This window comes from Leopardus geoffroyi, chromosome E1 (genome assembly GCF_018350155.1).
Source record: "Leopardus geoffroyi isolate Oge1 chromosome E1, O.geoffroyi_Oge1_pat1.0, whole genome shotgun sequence".
Classification (NCBI taxonomy): domain Eukaryota; kingdom Metazoa; phylum Chordata; class Mammalia; order Carnivora; family Felidae; genus Leopardus; species Leopardus geoffroyi.
In genome coordinates, this window is record NC_059330.1 from 4119503 (window position 1) to 4144869 (window position 25367).

Here is a 25367-nt window from a genome sequence, read left to right on the forward strand (position 1 = left end):
CAGCTGGTGAGTGCTGGGGACAGGTTCACAACCAGGCAGTTCAGAGCCTGAGCATTTTCATTCCCTTACGCTGCCTTTCAGAATCCCAAAGCCTGAGTGCATTCTGCTAAACCATGTTTTCAGACATCAACCAAGTGATTTATCTATGGACGTCCTAAGGAGCCCTCCAAGCCTGCCTCTTGGCCTCACCCCTTCAGGAACATAACTGAGTATGATGTGGCCGAATGAACATTTGATACAGACGCAGGAGACCTAGATGGGCACTGTGGAGGCCTGGATGCTAGCTCCAGAACAGGTCCCCACATAGGCTCCTGTAGCACCAGGTCTGGCCCCTCAATCCCAGGATGTTCTATGGCTCCCCAGAGCACAGTCACGACCATATACCCCATCTAGAGAGCAATTCTTGAGCAGTGGGAGAATTCCATAGCCTGTTACCCCCTGCTATCCATGACCTCCTACGCTCGCCTTCCCAAAGTCCCAGAAGCAAGCCAGGAGAAAGTAACTGCCCAGCCAAGCAACTGCTTTAGTGAAGCCTAGGTTGACCAGATATCCATTTTGCCCCTAGTGCTGGAAAGAACAAGATCCAGTGCCTGCCCTTGAGTGGCACCCAGTCTAATTAGGGAGAAGGATGCATAAATAATAAAACACCTGCCTCAAGTACTGTTTAGAAATTTAAAAAGTCATAATAGCTCTAAAGCCAGGCAGGTGTGTGTGCCGCATGGGGGCACAGGCAAGGCTGTGAAGGCACAGTGATGGAAAAGGGTCCTTTTGTCTAGAGACACTAAGGACACACAGTTTTACACCAGCCAGTACAAGAAAAAGAGCCTGCAGGAGGCTTCATGTGGGTGAGAGGGAGGTAATGAGAGCTGACATTTTCTGGGTACTTACTAGGTGTAGGTACTCTGTGAGTACTTTGCATCCCAAACCAGATTGTTACTACGGCGATCCTTGAAGGAAGTGCTCTCGTCCTTACAGGCAGTAGAGCCTTGGAGAGCTGTGCTTTGGCCTCAGAGTGTCTGGGTCCGAATCTTACCTCCACCACTTACTTCTCTAGGACTTTGGACAGCTGACTTAACCCGTCTGCCTCAATTTCCCAATTTGTGCTCCACGTGTACATGTTATCCCCATTTTCCAGATGAGGGAAATGAGGCACAGAGAAAATCACATAACCCGGCCGCGTGGCTCTGGAGCCTACAGGATGAATGTCTGTCCTCTAGTGATAGGTACGCAGGTGTTTCTGGCACATGCCTGTTGGTCTGAGCTGTTCTTTCCTGAGCGGAGACACTTGGTTTTTTCCCTGCGCAGAAAACTCCACTGCACACGCAACTATATCCACATGAACCTGTTTGCTTCTTTCATCCTGAGAGCCCTGGCCGTGCTGGTGAAGGATGCCATCTTCTACAACTCTTACTCCAGGAGGCCCAACAGCGACAACAAGTGGCTGTCCTTCGTGTCAGAGGTATGTGCCTCCCTACCATAGCCTCCCACCCAGCAGATCAGGGCTGGGAACCATGGGGTGGGAAGGTAGGACGGGGAAAGGCAAGAAGGACATGAAGGGGTGTCAGAGGCCTCTGGTCAGAGAAGTATCATCGGACTAAAAACAAAACCCCAAAACCAAACCCCCCAAAAAACCCCCAAACCTCCCGAGAGTGAGGCAGGTAAAGGAAATCAGCCACGGGCTGCTGTGTGCCCGCGGGTGGGAAATTTCTTCGTCTGTGAACCAAAGAGCTGAACCAGATCAGTCTTTTTAAAAAACTATTATTACTAATTTTTAAAGAGGCAAAGCTTTCCAAATTGAAATCTGCCTCTGTTGGGATGCTTTCTCTTTTATCCTATTAATACTGGTTGTAGTAACTTGTTAAATTAACCTTGCACCCCTGGAATAAACCCAACTAGGTTCTGATATATTACTCTTTTTCCTATATTGCTGGATTTGTTCGCTGAGGCTGTGTTTTGTTTAGCATTCTCTCATCTGCCTCAGTGAGTAATTTTCTTGTGATAAAGAAGCTAAAATTTACGCTTACGTCAAACAAAGCGGACTTGTTACCTCTTTCTCTGTTCTCTGGAAGAACTTATTTAAGATGAGTATTTTTCTTCTTTAAATGTTTGATAGATCATTCTAGTGAAGCCACTTGGGTCCAAAGTTTGCTTTGTTGGAAGGCTTTTAACTGGGGACTGTTTTCAGCTCTTATATTCAGATTTTCTATTTCTTCTTGTGTCAGCTTTAGTACCTGGTGTTTTTCTAGGGATTTGTACACTTCATCTAACTTTTCAAATTTCTTGCCATCATGTTGTTCGTAGTTTCTGAAGCTCTTTGAAGATCTTACCATCATAGTTAGAGCAGTATTTCTTTCTGTGTCCCTGATACTGACTATTTATACTTTCACTCTCTTCCCTCTTGATCATCCTTATCAGATGTTTTTTCAGTTTTACTGGATTTTCCATAGAATGAAATTTTGGCATTGCTGATTCTCTTTGTTTTATGTTCCCTATTTCATTAGTTTCTGCTTTTACCTTTATGCTTTCCTTCCACGTCCTTTCCTTAGGTTAGATTTTGCTGCTCTTTCTCTGACATGATAGTTAGGATAGTGGACTTTCAGCCTTTTTCTTTTTTAACTAAGGCTTTTAAGATTATAGGCTTCACTCCAGGTGTGGTATTAGCTACATACCACACATTTTGATATGCGGTATTTTCCATTCATCTGGGTCAGAAATAAGTTCTAATTTATATTATTTCTTTTTTGATTCCTGGGTTATTTAGAAATTTCTTTCCTCCTTTCCAATCATCTGAAGGTTTTTTTTTGTTTGTTTGTTTGTTTGTTTTGTTTTTTAGATTTTTGGTTTCTAGCTTAATTGAACCAAGACCAGAGAACATACCTTTCAGGGTTTTCTTTAGGGAAACGGCGCCAGGGAATTCTCTCTGTTTTTGTTTGTCTACAAATGCCTAGAACGTTAAGGAAGAGACTGGGCTTTGAAACCTACAGGAAGGCCCTCTTCCCATTTTGGCATTGTCACCAGCCTCTCTGAGATTGTCAGCAGGTTCGGGAGTGAGGGGGTGAAGAGGGAGGGCTGTGGGTGGGGGGGCCCTTCTTCACCACCTTGGGTCCACGTGGGAATGCCTGGCCTCACCCTCGGGTGCTCTGTCCTCCTCAGATATCTGTCTCCTGCCGCTCTGCCCAGTTCCTGCTGCACTACTTTGTGGGAGCCAATTACTCGTGGCTGCTGGTCGAAGGCCTTTACCTCCACACGTTGCTGGAGCCCACAGTGCTCTCTGAGAGGCGGCTGTGGCCCAGATACATGCTGGTGGGTTGGGGTGAGTGACCCGAGCCCCCAACCTCTTCTCCTAGGGGCCATCGGAACATATGAACCCAACAGATCCTTTGGTTTCCCAACTGGAGGGACCATGTGGGATGGATAACTCCTCAGGGACGAGAGACTGAAGAGAGCAGGGGGCGTGGTGTGCACACGCACAGAGACGCACAGGTGCTGTAGACCCAATGCTTATGTTAAAAAACCGACAAGGTTTTGGGAGAATCAGATACCATTCCTCCCACCCCGTCCTCAGCTGTAGTCACCTGCTTGGGCCACCATAATAAAATGCATAGACTTTATGGCTTAACCAACAGACATTTATTTCTCATAGTTGTGGAGTCTGGGAAGTTTGAGATCAGGATGCCAGGGTGGCCCAGTTCTGGCAAGGGCCTCTTCCTGGCTTGTAGACAGCTGGATTCTGACTGTAGCCTCACATGGTGGAGAGAGAGAGAGACAGAGACAGAGACAGAGACTGAGAGAAAGCAAGCTCTCTGGTCTCTTCCTACAAGGACATTAATCCCATCATGATGCTTACCCCTCCCTCCAAACCTAACTACCTCCAAAGGTCCCACCTCCAATTACCATCACACTGAGGGTTGGAGTTGCAACATGGGAGGGGAGGGGACCCAAACATTCAACCCATAACACCAACTGAGTCTTCAAGACAAGATTTAGAGGGGCATCTGGGTGGCTCAGTTGGTTGGGCATCCAGCTTCAGGTCAGGTCATGATCTCACAGTTCATGAGTTCGAGCCCCATGTTGGGCCCGCTGCTGTCAGCCTGGAGCCTGGAACCGCTTCAGATTCTGTTTCTCCCTCTGTCTCTGCCCCTCCCCCATTCTCTCTCTCTCTCTCTCTCTCTCTCTCTCACAAATAAATAAACATTAAAAATTTTTTCTTTTCTTTTTTTTTTTTTTTCAACGTTTATTTATTTTTGGGACAGAGAGAGACAGAGCATGAACGGGGGAGGGGCAGAGAGAGAGGGAGACTCAGAATCGGAAACAGGCTCCAGGCTCTGAACCATCAGCCCAGAGCCCGACGCGGGGCTGGAACTCCCGGACCGCGAGATCGTGACCTGGCTGAAGTCGGACGCTTAACCGACTGCGCCACCCAGGCGCCCCTAAAAATTTTTTCTAGAAAGGGACTCCTGAGTGGCTCAGTCAGTTAAGATTCTTTTTTTTTTTTTTTTTTTTCAACGTTTATTTATTTTTGGGACAGAGAGAGACAGAGCATGAACGGGGGAGGGGCAGAGAGAGAGGGAGACACAGAATCGGAAACAGGTTCCAGGCTCTGAGCCATCAGCCCAGAGCCCGACGCGGGGCTCGAACTCACGGACCGCGAGATCGTGACCTGGCTGAAGTCGGACGCTTAACCGACTGCGCCACCCAGGCGCCCCAGAGTCAGTTAAGATTCTGTGTCTCCCTCTCTTTCTGTTCCTCCCCCTCTCACACTCTGTTTCCCTCTCTCTCTCAAAAATAAATAAAGATTTAAAAAAATTACAAACATTAAAACAAAAAGATGGGATCTAGACCCTGAAACCCCGTTGTCACAAACTCTTAGAGAACGTGATGCTGCAGGATTCAGAGGAAATGCCCTTGACCAACAACTTGGGAGACTTTGGTTAACGCCTTGGATTTACTCTGAGCTGCTTTGCAACATGTGGCAAATGTTTTCTCCTCTCTGCCTCCTGGTTTGTGGGACAGTAAAACAACAGATGGGCTCTGTGCCACCCCAGGTCTCTCCAGATCTCAGCCTGCAATTCTCTAATAGCTGGGCTTGTAACCGGATGTGTTTGGCCCATCAGGCTGGGGTGGGAGGCAGGCAGATTTAGTCACCCGGCCCCTAACTGCATTTCCCTGTTGTCTCTCCAGCCTTCCCGCTGCTGTTTGTGGTACCCTGGAGTATTGCTCGTGCACAGCTGGAGAACACCGGGTAGGAAATTCACACCCGCGTTCACACCTGCTTTCACCTGCTCGCAGCCAGGAATTCTAAGATATGCCTAGATGCAAGGATTTATGCCATTTTCCCAAAGAGCATATCTACCCCCTTCCATTTTGGCTGTCTAGAATATGCTTAGGAATGTAGATTAAAAAATCAAAGACCTTTCTTACAGTAATGAGTTTGTTAGCTTAGGTATACACGCAAATTAGCACAAAATCTGCTCAAATTAACGCAAAAATTGGCTGCCTAGGTTAGCAGTGACCCTCAATATGTAAGGATATGGGTACAAAATTGGTTATGGTGTCATTGTTCACAGTGGGGAGGGCAAAAAAAAGCGAACTGAAACGAGTGAAGGGGATCAAAAGGTACAAACTTCCTTATAAAATAAGTAAGTCCCAGGGATAAGAAGTGCACCATGGAGACAGCATGGTGAGTTGATAATACTATATTGTATATTTGAAAGTTGCTAAGCAAGTCTATTTTATTTATTGATTTATTTAAATGTTTTTTTTTAATTTATTTTTGAGAAAGAAAGAGAGACAGAGACAGAGTGTGAGCAGGGGAGGGGCAGAGAGAGAGAGGGCGGGGGGACACAGAATCCGAAGCAGGCTCCAGGCTCCGAGCTGTCAGCACAGAGCCCGACGTGGAGCTCGAATTCTCGAACTGTGAGATCACGACCCGAGCCGAAGTCGGACGCTCAACGGACTGAGCCACCCAGGCGCCCCTAAATGGGTCTATTTTAAAGGTCCCTGTTGCAAGAAAAAATATTTGTAACTATGTGTGGTGATAGACGTTAATTGGATCTATTGTGGCAGTCATTCTGAAATATATACAAATATCGAGTCATGTTATACACCTGAAACTAATATAATGTTATGTATCCATTATACCTCAATTAAAAAATAACCCCAACCAAACAAACAAAAAAGTGCCTGAACATGCACAAAAATGAGAAGCCATGAACAAACTGTGGCATACCTATATTGCGGAATATTATGGGGAATACTGAAAAAAACAGGTTGCTTCCGTATCTTTCGGCTTCTCGGGCTGACTCCCAACAGCACATTGCCAAGCCTGTTGTGAATAATGTATGTCGTGTGATCATATTCTTTTCCCTCCAAATAATCATTACCAAAAGTCCCCTATGCATAATTAAGAATTTACTTTTGGAGGGGATAAAAAGAATTTATTTTTGTGCGAACGTGGGGAAAAGTGTAGAGGGTCACACACCGAGGAAGGGGTTTTAATCCTGTTTTTTCCCTCTTCCCCCCTCAGGAGAATCGTGGGTGGGAAGTCAGTCCTTCTTCCAGAGGGTCTGAGGCCGTCACACTCAACCTTGTCCTGCCTGCTCTTTGCCGTAGGTGCTGGGGAACCAACAGGAATAAGAAAATCTGGTGGATCATCCGGGGGCCCATGCTGCTTTGTGTCATGGTAAGGACCATCCCGCCCCCTCTTTTTCCTCTCTGAACTTGGCAGCTGTGGGGCACCCCGCACCCCTGCACCTGCCCCCCACCAAATTCTCTGGCTCCAAATGAGCCTGGACCAGTTCCTTGGAGAAGGAGTCGCCGAGCTGTGAGTAGGATGTGTTGAATGAGAAGGAACAACTTGGAAACTTCTCCTTGTTCTGGCTCTGGGCTCAAATGCAGGCTTATACGCATGCCTCCTTCTCTCTGGGTCCGCAAACTATGTATAGCAACCCATCTATCACCTCCTCGGCGACCCCGTATTGGGGGCTGTGATTTGTACGTGGGTAGGTGTCATTGTTCTGTTTCTTCTACCCACGAGGACACGGAGAAGATGGCAGGAGACTTGCCTCAAGTCCCAGTAAGTGGGGGCACTGGATCTCAGCCCAAAGGGACTGACTGGGGGCACTGGCACTTGTCGCCACAGCCCTGTGCTGCTGCCCCCCCCCCCCCAGTATTTATTGACTCCTGCCCACGTGCCTGATGCAGACCTGTCACGCATTAGTACCTCGCTTTGGACCATCCTGAGATTTGCCACTTTATCCACCCACTCCCTCCCACCCAGCTGCTGTCCCCAGACATTTCCACCGAAAGGTGGATGGTCACACCCGCCTTGTGTCCTTCCAGATCTGCTACTTCCATAGCAGAAGTTACGGTCCCAGCAATGTTTCCTTACATGTATGTGTCTAAAACCTGTCCGCTGCCCCCGTGAGCCCTGTGTTCTTCATCCTGGCAGCCAGTCCGGGCAAATGGCTGTCCACATGGGCTTACTCAGCGAACGCCTGGGACCCACACTCCCCGGCACTAGAACGTTCTCGCTAACCAGCCAGGCCCTCCCTGGGATGGAGCTCGGGCTCGGTGCAGCTGGAACCCCAGTGTTTACTCTGCAGTCCTTCTAGAGGAGACATCCATGCTTGTTATTGATGCTCTTGATTGATTCCCTTGGCTGCTCTTAGAAGCACCGTGGTGTCTTTTTTTTTTTTTTTTAATGTTTATTTATATTTGAGAGAGAGAGAGAGAGAGAGAGAGAGCAGGGGAAGGGCAGAGAGACAAGGAGACACAGAATCCGAAGCAGGCTCCGGGCTCCGAGCTGTCAGCACAGAGCCCGACGCAAGGCTCAAACTCACAAACCGCGAGATCATGACCCGAGCCGAAGTCAGATGCTTCACCGACTGAACCCCCCAGGCGCCCCACTGGGGCGTCTTTAAAGATTCTTCTGTGCTTGGGTCTCACACCCAGAGATTTGTGTTGCGTTGATCTCAGGTGTGACCCAGGGATTCCAAGGTGCTGCCAGGGTTGAAGAACATCTTGTGACACACGCTCAATGCTCCAAGTGTGGCCACCCAAACTCTTGTAGCTTCAGGTTCTCAGGCCCCACCCCAGCCCTGCTGAATCCGAATCTGCACTGCAACAAAATCCCCAGGTTTGGGGTGCACATCGAAGTCTGGGGAGCTCTTTGCCCACACACCAGTGGTTCTCCAAGCTGGCCGTGCGTTAGAAACTTAGTGACTCGTATCGTAGAGAATTACATCCGAAATTCTGGAGGTGGGGCCCGGGCGGTTGTAGTCTTACAAGCTCGCAGGTGGTTCAAATGGACTTCTCCTGGTCCCTCCTTGTTCCTGTAGCCATATTCTCTCCCCGCAGGGGAGCAGACAGTGTGCTTTATCGGCTCATCTCCGATAAAGTGACCTTTGCGCACTCTTGCTGTCACCAGCTACGCAGAGTGGCCAGAGTCACCTTAGCTCGCGGTGGCTCCTTGCTCTCCCATCCACACCTCCCGCTCCCCCCCCCCCCGCTCCCCCTGCCCAGCGAATGACACCGCCATCCATCTACCAGCTACCCAAGCCCCAAACCTGGGTGCCCTCCTGCCTGCTCTCCTCTTCCTCCCTGCAAAATGCACTCAGACTTAAGTCATTAGTTCTCTCTCCAAAGATCTCTCCAAGCTGTCCCTTCTCCCCCCCACCCCCCCACCCCCGTCTCCATTGTTCTTCAGCCTCTGGGGATTTCTCGTGCACACTTGTGCAAACGCCACCTCCTTGGTCTCCCTTCTTCCTTCTTGCCCTCTGACAATCCATCCTCCGCATTGCGGCCAGAGTGGTCTTTCTTGAGCAAACTTTGGTTACGTCTGTCTTCTACGTGTGTCTTTCTCGTGGCGCACTGTTGCCCTCGGGCGTGCCTTCCAAACTCCTTAGTGTGGAAAGTGTTGTTACTCCTGGTCTACTCATCCAACCGCAAGCACCCCACGCTTTATTTGTATGGAGAAACTCACCGTTCCCCGCATCCACGCTGCTGTTTCGCTAGTCCCACGTTTTGCACACGCTGCCTTCCTGCCCCCAATGCCCATCGGATGGCCCCGCGACTGGTGAACACTTAACTTCCTGCTTGGAGACTAAGCTCTTTACGAATCTCTCTACCTCTCAAATTAAGGAAGTGTTGACAGGCATGCCTGAAAGGGACACGTTCATAATCATCCTCGGGTCTCCGAAGATCTTACAGAGGACCTTGCTGAACTATGCTTGTCTTGACAAGAGGAATGGGCTTAAATAGAAATGGGAAAACTTCCCTTTGGACACAAGGAAGAATGTCAGAATCTAAACTGGTAAAACATTGGTGTGGACCACAGAGAAAAGGCTTTGGGTTGTTTATCTCTGTCCATTTCCAAGAGGAGAGACTCTGCCCTGAGAAGGAGGCTGCAGAAACTCATGTTTTCCTCTCCCTCCCCCCACCTCACCTCATGTCTTCCTCTCCCTCCCCCTCCCACCTGATGTCTTCCTCTCCCTCCCCCCGCTCCACCTGATGTCTTCCTTTCCCTCCCCTTCCTCATGTCTTCCTCTCCCTTCCTCACCTCACCTCATGTCTTCCTCTCCCTCCCCCCAACCGATGTCTTCCTCTCCCTCCCCCCACCTCACCTCATGTCTTCCTCTCCTTTCCCCCACCCCCCACCAGCTCTAGGATCCTAGACACTCCAAGGGCAGTGGGATTTGCATGCCCTACATGAAGTGCAGGCTTCGTGGTTAATCTATGGTGTGCTGACCTCTCTAGGCTGCTGTTTCATCTATAAAATCAGAGTTGGCCCAGACCAGTGATTCTCAACTGAAGGTGATTCTACCCACTCATTTGGGCAACTCTGGAGATATTTCTAATCATCTCAACTGGAGTGGGGGTGCTGCTGGCAGCTAATGCATAGAGGCCAAGGGTGCTGGTGCACAAAACAGCCCCCACCACAAAGCATTATGGTCAAGAGTACTGAGGTTGAGGAACCCAGGACTAGACAGTTGGCTGTACATTATAGCTCAGGAGGATAAGGAAAAAGCCATAACTACCCCCAAACTGGACTCTACCCTAGATTGATGGAAACAGAACTGCCAGGTTGGGCTTCCTTAGCTTTGGAATCACACGCATTCACTCTCTTGCACCTTCATTTAACATTTATGGAGCACCAGCTGTGTGCTCAGCTCAGTGCTAATTTCTTTCTGGGAGAAAAAAGATGAATTCCCCATAGTTTTTGCCCTCAGTCAGTTCAAATCTAAGAGTTGTGATTTTGAGACTCATCAGACTATGACTGAGCCAATAATTGCCTTCATGCTGAGTTAGAAGACCACATGTTACAGTTTTCCTCTGACCTGAGTGAATGTAACCCAAACTCCAAAATAGAATTCCTTGAACCACACATGGAAGGAACCAGGGACCCTGAATGTCTTCATAGAGCAGAGCTTCTCCCATTGCAATAGAGTATTTAGTAAGCAAAATAATTAATAATAATAATAATAAACCTTTATTGTGTTTGGGGGAACAAAAAGAGTTTCTTGACCACATATTTTCTAGATAAGCTGAAATACTAAAAATAACATAATAATCAAGATGTTGCTCATAGCATTTGGCATTTCAGGGCACTTCGCAATCTCATTTCACCTTGTCCAAATCTGAGGCTGGTTCCTATTCTCTAGAGGATGGATCAGAGGTTTCTGGGAAACCCCCAGGCCAACTCAGCCCCCCAGGCAGCATCCTTGTTGCCATAGCTGGGCTTCCCCCACCACCTCCAGGTTGGGTCTGTGTCTACAGATCAGCATCTGGGCGAAGTGAATGAATGTCATGCTGGATTTTCAGACCTCCCACCTGACTTTATCTACTGCCTTCTGGATTCTCTGTGTTTCAGAATAACATATTATGACAGCCTGAACAATTCAGATGCTCTGTAGGTCTTTCATGAGACATAGAAATTGGAGACTTCCCAATTCCCATCTTCTTCAGGATAAAAGACTCTACTACTTAAATTAAGCTGTTACCCCTGAGTGTACGTTAAGAATAGAACCATTCTGGGGCACCTGGGTGGTTCAGCTGGTTAAGTGTCCAACTCTTGATTTCAGCTCAGGTCATGATCTCACGGTTCGTGGCACCGAACCCCATGTCGGGCTCTGCACTGACAGTACAGAGCATGCTTGGGATTCTCTCTCCCCCTCTCTCTCTGATCCTCTCCCCACTTGTTCTCTCTCTCTTTTTTTCTTTCAAAATAAAATAAACATTAAAAAAAGAGAATAGAACCATCCTGAAATATGGAATATTCTTTTTTTTTTTTCAATGTTTATTTATTTTTGGGACAGAGAGAGACAGAGCATGAACGGGGGAGGGGCAGAGAGAGAGGGAGACACAGAATCGGAAACAGGCTCCAGGCTCTGAGCCATCAGCCCAGAGCCCGACGCGGGGCTCGAACTCACGGACCGCGAGATCGTGACCTGGCTGAAGTCGGACGCTTAACCGACTGCGCCACCCAGGTGCCCCTGGAATATTCTTATATCCCAGTCTCCTCTGCTCCCAGTAGAAAATACATAAAGCTTTAATTAGTCCAAACCTTCAGGGTTTACAAAATACATACATTGTGCAAGATTGTTCTATCCATATCGTAATTCCTGGAGTTAACGGAACAACCAAATTAAACAGCGAGTTGAATAGCTTTTTTGAGCCAATGACTGAATGGACCATCTGTTGACTTTATGAAGTTATATAGTCCAATGCCTTCATTTGTTCTTACTGGATCTTCTCTAGCAGCCTCAGGACTTGGCAAAGCTGAGAAATCAGTAAAATTAGTCTTCACTGGTCTTGTCCCTTTTTAGGTCTTCCACCTCACCAGGAACCCAGGGGCGTGCTGTGTCCTCAAAGCATCTCCTAATTTCCATATCCCCTCCTCTAAGAGTTACAGTGGGAATCTCTCCATACCCTGTATTTTCCCACCCCATTAAAACTTAGTTTTGGCGCATCCCATCTTCTGCTTCCCATGGTGAAAGTAGGTCAGATCATAAGTAAGCGATTGAATTATCCATTGTGAAAAGGGACACATGAATGAATAAGAGTTGGAGAAAGTCCCCCCCCACCCCACCCCAAGTGTTCTTTATCTTCTATGTGATGTGTACACGTCAGCAGCGTTCTAGGGATGAACTATTTTAAACCAAAGGAGCAACTCTAATGGTAGGCATTTTAGTCCACACAGCAGGCCAGAAGAGGAGGGGTTGGGGGTAGGTGGAGAAGCTTAGGGGTAGATGAAGCCTACTTCTGAGCCCCCTACTATGTTAGCCATCACCTCTTCTAGCACAGGACCTAAACACAGGAGCCGCAATGCCAAGGAAGTGTCACCAAGAATCTTATATCTGATAATGCATTCTGCACTGTCTAGGACCTGAAAGGGAACGTTATATATCCGGGGTCCTAAGCACCCCCATTCTGATCACAGCATCTAAGAGGGATTGGCTGGGTTCTTGGAAGATTTCCTCCTTCTGCTCCTTTTCCTACTTCTGTACAGATGAAGAACAGTACTACCCAACGTGCCTACTGACTCTTGTCTTGTGTCTTGACCATGAACCCAAGCTCCATGGTCAACCAGGCTGGTGTTTCATCCCGTGGCACTGAAGAAGCACTTCCTCTGCACGGCCCATTGGTTGATGCCCATTTTCTCATGTCTGGTCCCTGGAAGGCACAAACAACAGCAAATCCACATCCTCTCCATCACAACCCTTCGTATCCTAGGAAACAGTCCTGATCGAAATTAACTTGCTGAAATATGTGCCTTTCCCCAGTTAAGCTTACTTTACAAGAAAAAATGCTTGAGTTCAACAAATCACTAAGCCAAGGACACAACGTTTTCTCTTCATGAGGAAAAGCAGATATCCCATTAAAGAAATAAATTACTTGGTTGCATTTAGTTTGTATTTAAGTGTCCTGTTGCTAAATATTCCTTGGCTAGGAAGCTCCATCATTCCTGTTGGCTAGTGGGTTGGGATAAATAGCCTCTTGCCTGGAACTGTAGACTGCTAGCTTTGAGCACTGACTCTCCTGAGGCCAATAAGGCAAGTCTCAGTAGGTACACATTGGATTCTGGAGCTTGTGTTTCAATATGTGGTTCAAGGGATTTGTTTCCAGACAGGGGTGGGGGATTAGTACTGCACTGGCTCAAAGTTCATAGAGACTTTGATCTCTAGTTTGTAGACTCCATTAATTGTTACCCAATCACTGTCTCCACTGGCTCTTTTTTCATTGCATAGAGGCAGTTTTGTCTTTTCCATTAAAAAAAAAAAAAAACCAAAAACCTGTAACCCCAAACCTCTTCCAGCCCTGCACAGAAAAGTGATCTCCTTCTGTATCTCTTGTCAATTACTCTTTTTATTCTTCTGCTTCCCTTCACAGCCAAGCCTCTTCGATGTGGTCTACACTGGCTGTCTCCCTCTTTACATCTAGCTCACAAAACAAAGCATTGCAATCTACCTTGGGCTCCCACCTGTGAACTGCACCTTCTCTCAGCTCTTTGTTGCTAAATGCAGTCTTATTTTGCTGAAATTTCGGGTAGCATTTAAGCCTCCTCAAAGTTCTTACAGACATGAGTTTCCAGGACACCACTTCCTTGTGGTTTTGCTCCAACTGCCCGGGCCTGTTCTTTCTCAATCTCCTTTGCCGTCTCCGCTTCCGCCATTCCCTTCGTTACAAGGTGAGTCCCTTACCCTCTTTTTCTCCCAGTCTGCACAGCTTTTCTGGCTGGAGCCAGCCATCGCTGGCTCCATGCTCCAGCTGGGACCTCTCTGCTGAGATGCAGACATAAATATGTCACTGCCTTGGGACATCGCTTGTGTCCAAAACAGCTGGAATCATCCCTCTTCTCCCCACACCACTCTTCTTCTTCCATGTGCTTATTCTCAGTGAATGGTAATACTGTACATCTGAGATCAGCCGAGAAATGTTGGGGTCATCTCTGACCTCACATCCAACCACTAACAAAGGCCATTTGACTCAAACCCCTTAGAAAGTTCGAATCCCTCTCCTACTTCCCATCGCTGATGCACCATGGCTGTGGCTTTACCTCATCTCTCCATCATCTTCCTCCGATTAGTGTCCCCTCCTCTGATTCTCCGTTAGTCTCCCCTCCTCTGATTTTGCCTTCATCTAATCCATCCTTCCCACAGCTTCTAAAATGATCTTTCTGAAGTTCAGAAATATAAATCTCATCGGGTAACTTACCTGCTTGAGATTCATCACTGGCTTTCCATTGCTCTCAGAAGAAAACCTAAACTCCTTCCTCTAACCTTGAGAAGACTGTGCAGGAGCTGGTTCTCCACCCCTACTCCAGCCTCACTTTTCACAGTTCTTGTTCTCATTCTCCAAGCCCTACCCACACTCAAATATTTGCCCTTCTACCTCTCCAAGAGCCCCACAATGTCTCACGTGGTTGCTGTCAAGGTGTTGGCCAGGGCTGTGGCCGTCAGATGGCTTGACTGGGGCTGGAGAATCAGCTTCCCAGTGGCTCATACACATGGTTGGTAAGCGGTGCTGGTTGTTGGTAGGAAGACTCAGTTCTGCCATGTGGGTTTCTCCACAGCCTGCTGAAGTGTCCTCACAACATGGCGGTTAACTTTCCCCAGAGGGAAAGAGAGAGCAAGAGAGACAGAACGAGGTGGATACCATGCCCCTGAGGACCTAACTTCAGAAGTCACATAGCATCCCTTCCGCCATATTCTTTTTATTAGATGCACACAGCTAAGTCTAGCTCACGTACCAGAGGGAAGGGAGAAATTAGGCTCTGCCTTTCGAAGGGAGCACTGTTGAAGAATTGTCCGCCGTATTCTTTTCATTAGATGCACACAGCTAAGTCTAGCTCACGTACCAGAGGGATGGGAGAAATTAGGCTCTGCCTTTTGAAGGGAGCAGTGTTGAAGAATTGGCACACATAGTTAAAAATCTCTACCAAGGCTGACAACAAAGGGATGAACTTTCCCAACCCATGACAGGTGTGGAATATAGTCTAGGGAGTGGGGAACATGTGCTTTCCAATAAATTCCATGGCAGCAACAAGATCTCAGGTTAGATACCAATAGGGCTGGAGTTCTTTACCGAAGGGAGGCAGTGAGTTTTCTGTTTCACGGAAGGAAAGGTAATTATCGGGTAAAGCTGTGTGTAAGTACCAGCTCCATCACTTACCTGCTGTGCGAACTTGGTAATTGTAATTGTTCCTCTGTGCCTCTGTTTTCTCATTGTATCACAACATAAAAATAGTGTGGTTTCCTCAGAGGATTCTTATAAGGATTAAATAAAATAATCTATGGATGTATCAAGATGGCCCTAGGAAGAGTGTGGATGACCACAGGCACATACTACCCGAATGGTCAATTGCCAAGTTTCCCCTGGTTTATCTGGATAAGGATCCAATGGCCAGGCCCCAGATGACCTTGATATTCATAACCACATGGACTCCATCACTTATTTACCCATATCTGCTTTTTTCCCCCAAGGTCAATTTCTTCATCTTCCTGAAAATTGTCAAGCTTCTCATTTCTAAGCTCAAAGCCCATCAAATGTGCTTCAGAGATTATAAATACAGGTGAGTGGCCTGAGGTCAGTACCCAATGCTCCAAGATTATTTTGACCCCTTCGGGCTGTCCTGGTTAATGCTCTGGGAAGAGGGGCATGAGTTACATCAGTATGTCTATCTCCTAAGATAAGAGTATCCGGAAGAGACCCTCTTAAAAGGTGTCATGGTGTCGTGTGGGGTTTTTGCCACTGATGAGGACCTTCTGGCCCCGTGGAAATGAAGCGAGTAGTCAAGGGTACACATTTCCCGTAGCAGGAAGCTTAAAGTGCACCTAAGAATGGGTGGTTGAGCCATTTGGTTGAGCCAAAGGAGGGGCTCTAATGGTAAGGATTTTAGTCCCCGTGGCAGGTCATAGGCAGAGATGTGAGTGGGGACAGCCAGAACTCTGTTTCTCTCTAAGGCTAGAATCGGGCCTGACCCACACGTGCTGGGAAGGTGGTTTTCCTGTTTAGCTGACAAACGTTTAATGAATGCCTACCATGTGCCTGGCACTGAGCTTGGAACAAAAGAAAGGTACTATGCAGACCCGGTCTGCAAAAACCACACATTCCAACCCCAAGGACTAGTATATTGGCGTGAACGTGCATCAGGGAGGCTGGTGCTGGCCACGGCTCCGGATTCTCTGAGTGACCTTGGGCAAGTCACTTGGCCTCTCTGGGTCTGATTTCTGGTGTGGAGAATGGGAATGTCACATGAGACCCATCTCTTGCCTGTTTGGAGGACCGAAGAAGGTCATAGATGTGGGTTCTCAGTCTAATCAGATGTGGTGAGTGGTGTTTGCCCAGGATCCAGACCCCAAGTCCTATCTGCTTAAAACCCTTCTTCCAGGAGGTCCCGAAGGGTAAACACGCATGGTTCCACACTGGCAAAATATATGCTATAATTGGCCCAAATATTTTGCAAACACCCTCATCCCCAGAGCACTTGGGCTGGCTTGGACAACACAGAGCCACGCCGACTCTCTTGGCGCCTCTGGTGGAGACTCCAAGTGGCTCAAAGTTTCTTTGGCCCTTTCCCAAGGCTCAGCCTCCAACTGTTCTGTGAGGGTGGAGGTCCAAAAGCATAGTCAGAGCTGTTCTAGTCCGCCCATTGAGGGTCCATTCAGGGAGGGCAGCCCTCTCACCAACCAGGTGCAAGGGACACTGGGGCATCTGGGAAACTGGAAAGAGAACATCGTTCCCCACAGACAGATAAGGGAGCAGACAGATCCCAAGACACCACTCTCCATGCAGACTGAGAGCCTGCACCCTGCTATTTGGTGGCCCCAAAGCCCGCCATGTACCACTGGGGCTCTCCCCGTGCTCCAGACCCACAGTGCCCCTGCAGTAACTTTCCATTCTGGCTGTTTGTAAGTGTCACCTGACAGCCAGCCTAAAGGATAGACTCGTGAGTCTCCCCGCTGGATATTTGGACTCAGTAAGTGCGACATGGGCCCCCCCATGTGGACTCCTTATGGAGCTCCCCAAGAGATTTTGATACACAGAGTGCAGGACCTCTGCCTCAGATGCCCTAGTGAAATAATGTGTGGAATTTTCTGGTGGGGCCGTGGCAGATGTGTTTCTAAGCAGCCTCAATACCCCTTTTTGCAAGGTCTCCTTTGGAGTTATCCAAGATGGCGGTCTCTAAACTTTCCTGATCATGCATCTTTTTCAGTAAAGAAATTTTGAGCATGCCTCTCATCATATGTACACATGGTCTGCTGAACTAATACGGCATTATAAAACACAAAAAAGAGAGAAAATTATAAAAGATAGATTAAATATTAGCACACAGAACTCCCATTATCTTTCCTTCTTATATTTTCTCCTAATACCAAATGGATTGTCTTGAATATCCCTGAAGCGTACATGACTGATTGGGAACCAGTGATCTAGGGAATTGTAAATCAAGATACCGGGGAGACCCTCATGGCCAAGCAATGATTCAGGACAGCTATTTTGGGGGAAGAAGGGATAACCTGTTTGACATACACAATCTATCTGGAAGGTTCTCTTTTCCTTTCCCAACTCCTGTTCAAGGATAAAGCTTGAAAAGAGGAACCTGGGCACAGGGCCACCTGGAGGCCCCCCAGGGTGAGCCACCTCACCTTGGCAAGTTTGCTACCACCTGGTGGCTGAGCTGGGGACCTATCAGTGTCCCCACGTGGCTGAGACTTTAGAGGGCCGACTCACACACCAACTGAACTCACAAGAGACAGATACATAAACCGGACTCTACAACTGTTCATTCTTAAGAGACCGTGGAAGGCAGGGGTGGGCTGAAGCTTCCTTCTGGTGCCGGCACTCCTAGCTCCATTGGCAACAAATGATCCAGAAATCCAAAGCGGTCACCAGAGTCTCGCCGGTGTGAGTAGGGTGGTCGGTGGGAAGGATCACTGACTGTGAGCAGCCACCCTTGCCTGGCACAGCCACCTGCCTGGCGAGAGCAAGGTTCATTCCCCAGGGTCTCCACGCGTAGGGCTGGGTAAGTCCAGGGGACTTCTCATTTCTCAGTGATTTTCTCCATCATTTTGGTTGGCCATCAATTTCTCTTTACTTACCCTGTCTCCGTGCAGAGTACAGCACAATTAAGTAGCTTGTGCTCATTAATGAGCAGAAATCCAGGCCCTGTCTCTCAGGACACACCGGGCCACCTTACTTTACCGCCTGGGCTGGAGAATCCTCCAACGTCGATGAGGCAATTGCCCATTTTTCTCTCCCAATAGCGCTAACACCCTCATTTCTCAGTTCCGTCACCCACGGTGGGTCATCAGCACCCCCAGCTCACATTGCCCTCTTCCTACATTGGAGGGGTCTCCCCCTCCCCCTCCAGGTTCCCCTCCAGCTTTGTTTTCTTTTGTCGTCCTCTGCCAGGGTGGGGAGGAAGAGGCAGAGGGGCCCAGGGCATTTTGTCCAAACTCTGGTAGAAATGGGTGTGCCTCCACCTCTCCCAGATTTTGAGAACTTTCAGAACGTGGCTCTCAAGATTTGGCCCCCCTCCAGGAGTATATTTTAGGAAGGTTTAAATTAAATATATTTAGGTCTTGCCAAAAAGGCAAGTGGCTAGGAGGTGGAGGAACTTTTGAAGTCCTAGCTCTGTCTCTGGGCTCCCACCATTCAGGCGGAGGAACGTTACGGGGTCCCCCTGCCTGGCCTGGAGCGGGAGAGCTGACCCAGGCCCCCTGAATGTGGACAGACACCTGCCGACGATCAGCGCAGTCTCTGATCTGTGTGGCTCCCAGCCTTCAGGCGACTGTCCCCCTGGAGGACCCGTCTTAACTCTGTGTGTGGTGTGTGGGCAGAGCTCTTGACGAATTTATAAAGGAGAATTATTTCTTAACTTGCTGGACCCCAGAGCCCTCTCTTAAAAGACTTTCTAGCAGGCAACCAAAGACAAAAAAAAAAAAGTCACAAATGGAAGTAAAATTGATCATTGAGGCTACAAAGGCACCCCAGGGCAGGGATGGCTTCTTTATTTTTTTAAATTTAAATCCAAGTTGGTTAACGTTTAGTTTAATAATGGCTTCAGGAATAGAATTTAGTGATTCATCCCCTATATATAACACCCGGTGCTCATCCCAACAAGCGTCCCCCTAATGCCCATCCCCCATTTAGCCCGTCCCCCCACCCAACACCCCCTCAGCAACAAAAATACAGTTTGTTCTCTGTATTTAAGAGTCTCTTATGGTTTGTCTCCCTCTGTGTTTTTACCTCATTTTTGCTTCCCTTCCCTTATGTTCAGCTATCTTGTCTCAAATTCCACATATGCGTGAAATCATTTCGCTTAGCAGAATACACTCTAGTTCCATCCATGTTGTTGCAAATGGCAAGATTTCATTGTTTTTGATCGCCGAGTAGTATTGCATTGTATGTATATACCACGTTTTCTTTATCCATTCATCAGTCAATGGACACTTGGGCTCTTTCCATTCTTTGACTATTGTCAATAGCGCTGCTATAAATATCGGCGTGTATGTGCCCCTTCGAATCAGCATTTTTGTACCCTTGGATAAATACCTACTAGTGCAATTGCTGGCTCGTAGGGTAGCTCGATTTTTATTTATTTATTTATTTATTTATTTATTTATTTTTTAATTTTTTTTTTCAACGTTTATTTATTTTTGGGACAGAGAGAGACAGAGCATGAACGGGGGAGGGGCAGAGAGAGAGGGAGACACAGAATCGGAAACAGGCTCCAGGCTCTGAGCCATCAGCCCAGAGCCCGACACGGGGCTCGAACTCACGGACCGCGGGGTAGCTCGATTTTTAATTTGTTGAGGACCCTCCACACCGTTTTCCAGAGTGGCTGTACCAGTTTGCATTCCCAGCAACAGTACAAGAAGATTCCTCTCTCTGAGAGTGTCAGATACCATAATTTTGAGGGTTTACATGTCATTTCGTCTTTAAAAATGACTGTATTATTATTAATAAATAATATCTTATTATGGTTTCAACACTTCTTATTATCAGCCGTAGAACCCTTGTTTTTACAGATGAGAGGTGAAATAGTCTGCCCAAAGCTACATGGCCAGTCATTGACGGTGCCGGGATTTGAACCCAGGCCCAGATACTGGCCTGTGCTCTCTTTGATGGCGACTCTTCCTCTCTCACTGCGCTGACTCATGCTCAATAAATATTTGTTGGATGGCTAACGGACTGCAATAAGCCAAACAATTTAAATAAACAGTTGGCCGTAGATGAAAAAATAAGCATAAATACGGTTCACAAGCGTAAATGGCGAGACATTTATGGATTTCCATTCGACCAAGGACACACACGGGGTTCTGTCTAAGCAGAAGTCAGAGCAAGGTGAGGAACGGGAAATCCCTTGACATCCATGGATCTGGTCGTTACCAAAACCTCATAAAGAAGATGTCATTTTTTAAAAGATCATTCCGTACTAAATGCAGGATTCTGGCACGTGCAGAGGACATCCGTGGGAAAAATTGGTGAAACCCGAATGGAATCCGGATGTATGGTTGTTAGTCACATACCAATGTTGGACAAATGGGCTGTGGTTAATACAAGACTAACATTAGTGGAAACAGTGAAGTTGTATGTGGGCGCTCTCTGTACTATTTTTGCTACTTTTCCACACATCCAAGATTATTCCAAAATAAGGAGCTTATTCAAAGCACGTAATGGCATAGCGAGGCCCCGAGAATGATTTGAGAGTGAGACGCAGATCTGCACTCAGTATGTAAGTATGTGTCCTCGAAACCCAGATGACCGGAGCGAGGGTGGCAAACTGAGACACTTTCGGGGGCCAGGTGAGGAACTGTGGGTGAGTGGGGCAGACCGGCTGCGTGTCCTGGAACACATGTTCCCTCTAGAAAGAAACAGCCACCCTCAGGCGGGAGCCGACGGTCACCAAGCAAGAATTCGGGCCCCGTAGAGCCAGCTTCTCCCGCTTTTCAAAAGAAGCCGGAAATCTGGACCTCTGCTCAAACTCTCCTTACTTACTACTTAAAGATGGCTCCGATAACAAAAATCACCCTCTTCACATAAGTAAAAACCGTCTGCAGGACAGATACACCCTGTGGCCACCATTTCGCCATTGTCTGACCCAAGCATTTTAAAAATACTCCTGGAAATTAAAACACAAATATCTCTTGACCACGGGCCCGGGGGGCGTCCCCTCTGCTCTTTAATGGGCTTTAGGTCTTTTCACGGCACAAAGGTGAGGGTTTTCTTGTTTCCTTGATAACATTACACTTGAATGGCTCTCACAGGCACAGGATCCATACTAAGCACTTTCTCTTGGGCACAGTTAAACCTTCCTGAGGATACTGCCCAGGAGCTGCTGACATTCCAACATCTTTAAGTCCACGGCCTTCGGCAGGGGAGAGATTTCTCCAAGTCTGGCCCTTTAAGACAAGTGATTCGGGCTAAAAGTCATTACGATGAAACTCTTTTTTTCCATTGTGTATATACAAGACAGTAGCTCTGTTTGTACCCTGCATATGAGTCACTTTTGCTAATGTAGTTAGTTTTAAATTAATCTCAGTACTGAAAAGCAGTTGTTCCCAAATGTGGCTGCTTATCAGAATCCCATGAGGAATGCCTTAAAAATTCACATTCCCAGGACCAGACATCCAGAGGTTTTGACTCAGGAGGCCGATACCGGGGCCTAGGAAGCTAGCTGGCTCTATCTATTATCTATTATCTATCATCTATCTATCCATCCATTTATCTATCTATCCATCCATCCATTTATCTATCTATATGTCTATCTATCACCTATCTTCTTATATATATATTCATTTATCTAATCTTCCTATCTTCAATGTATCTATCCATTTATCTATCTACCATGTATCTGCCTATCCACCTATCTATCTGTCTGTCTATCCATCTATCTATCCATCCATCCATCCATCATCTATCTTCTTATATATCTATCCATTTATCTATCTTCCTATCATCAATGTATCTATTTATCTATCTACCATCTATCTGCCTATCCATCTATCTGTCTGTCCATCTGTGTATCCATCCATCCATCCATCCATCTATCATCTATCTTCTTATATATCTATCCATTTATCTATCTTCCTATCATCAATGCATCTATTTATCTATCTATCTACCATCTATCTGCCTATCCATCTATCTGTCTATCCATCTGTGTATCCATCCATCCGTCCGTCCATCCATCTATCATCTACCTTTTTAAGTTCCTGAAGGAATTCTAATGGTAAACCATGTTTGGGAACCACCGGTATGTGGTATGGAATGTTTGGGCCCCAGCTGTGCACTTTGCACGTGGGTGGTACAAAAGAATGTTTGTCTTTTTTACGTAGAGTATATACAACAGGAGCTTCCACACAGCACTTTTTATGAGGAGGATCAGTCTCTCATTTCCTGCAGCCCTTGCCGTCTTGGGGCTGAGGGGCAGCGTGGAGGCTAACGGTCAAGCCCTCCATGGAATGTGAAGGGTGTGAGTGTGAGGTCAGAAATCTTACTTCCAGGCCTGGATTTGTCACTTAGTAGCTATGGGACCCCAGACATGTCAGTTTCTTTCCCTTCTCAGGTTCAGTAAAGCACTGACGTTGGAAGTCCTGAATAGAGAAAGGAATAGAGGCACCTGCTAGCCAGGTAATCGGGTAATAGGAAATCTGTCAAATGTGGTAGTGCTGTAGTGTCCCAAGGTGACAGCCATGCACGTGGAAATCTATCCATCAGGCAAAACATAATCTGATGTTTATAGATGGTGATAGACACATCATAATCTATATAGGAGAATTCATCCATCCATTCACCCATTCCCTCAATTCATGTTTGTTTTCTGAACATCTGACCACGAGTCAGGTGGAGGGGTGCATCAGTAACCAAGACCACACTGGCCATCAAGACATCCCATGTGTAGCCAAGGAGACAAACTGGAAGGTCAACTATTTATCAGTAGGATAAGAGCTACCATAAAGTCACACACAGAAGAGCGGGAAACGTTGCCTCTTCCCAATGTGGTCCTCGTGACAGTGTTGTTGGTTTTCATTTGCAGATTGGCAAAGTCAACGCTGGTCCTCATTCCTTTGTTGGGCGTTCACGAGATTCTCTTCTCTTTCATCACTGACGATCAAGTCGAAGGATTTTCAAAACTTATACGACTCTTCATTCAGTTGACTCTGAGCTCCTTCCATGTAAGTAGGCATCTGAACCAGGATTCCTGTGCTGTGGTGAAAACAAAATGCTCTTGACCCCAGCAGTCTCAGAATTGAGAAAGCCCACGGATGTAAATGAAGCCGTAGTGCCAGCGGGCTCTATGAGAGGGCCTTTGGCACTAGAAGAGTGGGCGGACCAAAGGCATTGCCTTGATCCTGCCAGCATGACTCAGTGACTAAGAAGCGAAAAGTGCTCTGTTTCCTGGGTGGTAAGAGTTGGTGTATCTCACAACCATATTAACCGTGAGTATCAACGCGAAGCCTTTCATTAAGTGTCTATTTTTGCTGGATTCTCCGCAGGGCACTGTACGAAACGAACGTTGTTTATGCTTCAGGTGACACACTCAGAATATAACACCACTTGGTAGGAACCAGTGAGTTGAGACCAGGAGGCTCTTGAACCTAGACAGACATGTCAAGATGTGTCAGATGGGGCTGAAACGAGAGCCAAAAGGCCAGCCGTGGTTCCTTCACCTGGATATTTTGGGTATCCATTCCTTAAATGGGCTATTCATTACCCCGTAGCTCACAACAGTGATGATTTTTATTATTTCTCATTATTCTGGGGACCAGGATTCCAGGGGGGGCACAGTTGGGATGGCTCACCTCTGCTCCATGCGTGCCTCCCGGGGCTGGAACTTCCAAGATGCTTCGCCACTCATATGTCTGGTGCCTGAACTGGGAAGGCTCACGTGGCGGGAGTGGCTTCATTTGGGTCGAATTTCTGGGTCTTCGTTTCTCACTGCCAGCTACATTCCTCAGTTCCATATCGTCTTAGGGCTTCTCTCTCACTACATGCTCTTTTTCCGTGGTCCTCCTTGCAGGAAAGCTGAAACTTCTTACGTGGCAGTTCAGGGCTCCCAAGGGCACAAAAACAGGGACTTCCAGGCCTTTTATATGCCTAAGCCTGACACTTAGCGGTGATACTTCCAGTGCGTTTTAACATTTAAAGCAAATCCCAGACCCAGCCTGGACTGAAGGGGAGGAGACCACACAGGGGCACCGATACTGAGAGGCATGGCTCGGTAGCCAAGGCCATGAATGCAAGTGACCACCATAAGTAGTGTTGGCAGCAGAGGTCCCATAGAGTGGTAACCTCAGGACTAATCATTCTAAGATGCTAATATAGGGCAGGACTTCTGGAATGGAGAAGAGAGGCTCGTGGCACATACCCTCCCCCCAAAGCAACAATAAAATTGCAGCACAGTGGAATCCGGCCAAAGGCATACAAAAGGTTGGGAAGGGTTTACTCAAGAAAAATGACTGAAGCTGAGTGAGAACAGTGGGGTCTGTTGGTTTAGCCTCGAGTGTGTTTGTTCTCCGACCTCGTCTCCGTCAGTAAGGAACTTCACTGCAGAGAGGGGCTGACCCAATGTAGATCAATCGGAAAGCGGAAAAAGCCCACACCCCTGGCCATTGTCAGATACAGCAGTGATCTCAGTGGCAAACGATCGAGGAATGACAATGTCATAGGCTGATATGGTGGTCCTAACTGGGACGAGAAACAGCCTGGTGAACTAGCCAGAATTCTAACAGGGGGATCTGAGGAATGAGACACCTGTCATGAGCCTTGATCAGCTTCTACATATCTCTCGGGGGGGGGGGGGGGGGGGCTGGAGGCTTGTGTACATGGACAGGGTTGCACACACACTCGGGAGAGACCAGAGAGGATATCGACACATTGCTGGCTGAGTTCCCACACACACACACCCAGTAGACACAGGAGGTGGAAAATAAAAGCCACCGAAGACTTACAAACCGTCTAAACTTGGAACTGGCCCCCCAGGCCACACGCAGATCCATTTGTTGTCAAAGGGTGTGGAAGCTTTCTTGGCTTAAGGTGGGTGAGCACAACTTCTGACCAATCAGTGAGTGGTCGGGGCCAGGAGGCCAGGCTTACACACAAAACCAAAAGTTTTTGAAAGGAGCACAGACATCAGTGGCTGTGTGCCCCAGGGGAGAAAGATGTCACAGAACTGGCGGTCCAGGCAAATTACTAAACAAACAAAACACCAGCAACCACCCAGGGAGTGGGGAGTAGGGAACCAGATTCCTGAGCTGCTACAATATTGATCTAAAACTTCCAGTTTTGAACACAAAAAGGGAAGTATGGAAACAGGAAAGTATGACACGTACTCAGGAAAAAGAAAATCAGTCCATAGC

General features: G+C 47.5%; 1 protein-coding gene across 2 annotated transcripts in view; it reads left to right on the plus strand.

Moving 5' to 3' along the window:
- GLP2R (glucagon like peptide 2 receptor) overlaps nucleotides 1–25367 on the plus strand; it is a 55468-nt gene that overhangs the window by 21249 nt on the left and 8852 nt on the right. For both annotated transcript variants that reach the window (XM_045487373.1, XM_045487372.1), the window contains 6 exons: nucleotides 1306–1459; nucleotides 3154–3313; nucleotides 5182–5242; nucleotides 6613–6682; nucleotides 15483–15571; nucleotides 23045–23183. In XM_045487373.1, the coding sequence (XP_045343329.1) occupies nucleotides 1306–1459; nucleotides 3154–3313; nucleotides 5182–5242; nucleotides 6613–6682; nucleotides 15483–15571; nucleotides 23045–23183 (673 nt within the window). The remainder of the gene's footprint in view (nucleotides 1–1305; nucleotides 1460–3153; nucleotides 3314–5181; nucleotides 5243–6612; nucleotides 6683–15482; nucleotides 15572–23044; nucleotides 23184–25367) is intronic.